The 1,631-nt window shown below is 42.5% G+C and overlaps 1 protein-coding gene across 5 annotated transcripts in view; it reads right to left on the bottom strand.

Annotated features, from left to right (window-relative positions):
• tjp2 (tight junction protein 2) overlaps positions 1-1,631 on the bottom strand; it is an 82,031-nt gene that overhangs the window by 23,973 nt on the left and 56,427 nt on the right. For all 5 annotated transcript variants that reach the window (XM_015373200.1, XM_015373196.1, XM_015373198.1 and 2 more), the window contains 2 exons: positions 344-468; positions 159-261 (listed from right to left, as the gene is read on the bottom strand). In XM_015373200.1, coding sequence (XP_015228686.1) covers positions 159-261; positions 344-468 — 228 coding nt within the window. The remainder of the gene's footprint in view (positions 1-158; positions 262-343; positions 469-1,631) is intronic.

Raw genomic sequence — 1,631 nt, 5'->3', positions numbered from 1 at the left:
GAAGGAAAATCAGAATAAACCAGGATGGACCAATATCTGGAAAATTGATATTCCATGTTTTTTTTATTCTAACTTTTTTCTGACCTGGAAAATCCTAAAATTATATTCCAGTCTGTGTAGGAACCCTGTGATGCATAGAGGTTAAACGGTGATCTTACAATTTTTGCAGTTTTTCCACATTTCCTGAGGGTCTGCACAGCGGCGGAGTGCAGCGCCCCCTCCATGGACATGTTGTTCACCATAATCACCCGATCTTTCTCACTAGACACAAACGGAGAAGAAGTTCAAATGAAGCCAGACGCAGCTGCTTCGCTCTTTCACTACAGAAACCAAAGATACTCACAACAAGAGTCCCTCGGCGGGGCCTCCCTGCAGGACGTCCGACACCACGATGGACGTCTCGCCAGTCTCATCGTTTGGGTTGTCCCGTCCTCCAGACACTGCGATGCCGAAACCCATTTTGGAATCCTGAAAGCAGAAAGAAGAGTGTAAACGGGAAGAATACATCGAGAACAATCCAGGTTTGTCTGTCGGGAGGATTCCCCATGAAATGAAACCAAAGGTAAAAAAGAAATGTCAGAAGCATCTTGCTAACCAGTTAGTAACTTAGTGCTAATAGGTTCCCAATAAAAAATTCCATTATGACCAAGTAGCACTTGGTGACTTAAGGCTGATTTATTCTTCGAAACGAGGTTGTCTGCGTAGGTGTTGCAGTAAACAAATACTACGCATACGTTTCAAAATCTTGCATAAATCAAAAATGTCTGCTTCAAGCTCACTTCGACACACTGCCGCAGGAGTATAACCAGCCCTTTAGAAACGACACTGTCAAGGAACGCTATGGACAGCGGAAACATGCAAGAGAGGGAGAGTTTAGTGTCGGAGGTCGTGGATGAGTCTCCTCCGTCATCAATTTTTTATTTAGAGGAGGAAAGCGGGACAAAGTTGTTGTGGAAGAGGACGCCAGGGCGGCAGAAGCTTGGTTTGGTGTAGAAGGCTTCCAGCCGTACATGTTTGAGCTATTGCCTCGCAACGCTGCCAGTTCTGTTAGCTCTACGCCTGCTGAAGACACAGACGTCCATCCCCGTGAACACTGGGACGCAACTCAATGGTGAAGGAAATTAAACTTATTTCTTATTTCAACTGTTGCGTATATTAGCTGCGACATTTGAATCAAAATGCTATGACCGAAAAAATTTGATTGACGGAAGACAGTTATACGTCAGCTTGTACACCTAAATTCATCTAACTGGCCTGCATAAAATAATGAGAAAAAAAAAACAAGTTTTAAGACAGGATTTTTTTTTTTTAGCAGAAATTTTCTAACTTTTGGGACAATATAATCTGATAAAAGAGTACATTTATATACATGTTTAAGCCAGAAGGATTTGACATTTAATTATGATTTCTCTATGACTTTACAATAAAAAAAAAAAAATAATCACCAGCAGGGAGGCGTACTGAGGCATTAAATCAGGGGTCTTCAAGGTTTTCCAGGCCAAGGACCCCCAAACTGATAGCGAGACGGAGGGGGACCCCCTTATTATATATTGTATGAAACTACCGTAAATTCTCTAATATAGGCCCGGGCCTTTATTTCACTCAAGTGCATCGCGGTCCAGGCCTTTATT

Source organism: Cyprinodon variegatus, unplaced genomic scaffold (assembly GCF_000732505.1).
Source record: "Cyprinodon variegatus isolate N-32 unplaced genomic scaffold, C_variegatus-1.0 Scaffold82, whole genome shotgun sequence".
NCBI classification, from domain to species: Eukaryota; Metazoa; Chordata; class Actinopteri; order Cyprinodontiformes; family Cyprinodontidae; genus Cyprinodon; species Cyprinodon variegatus.
Note: the sequence above shows the minus strand (reverse complement) of the source record. Positions and strands in the feature narration are given on the sequence as shown.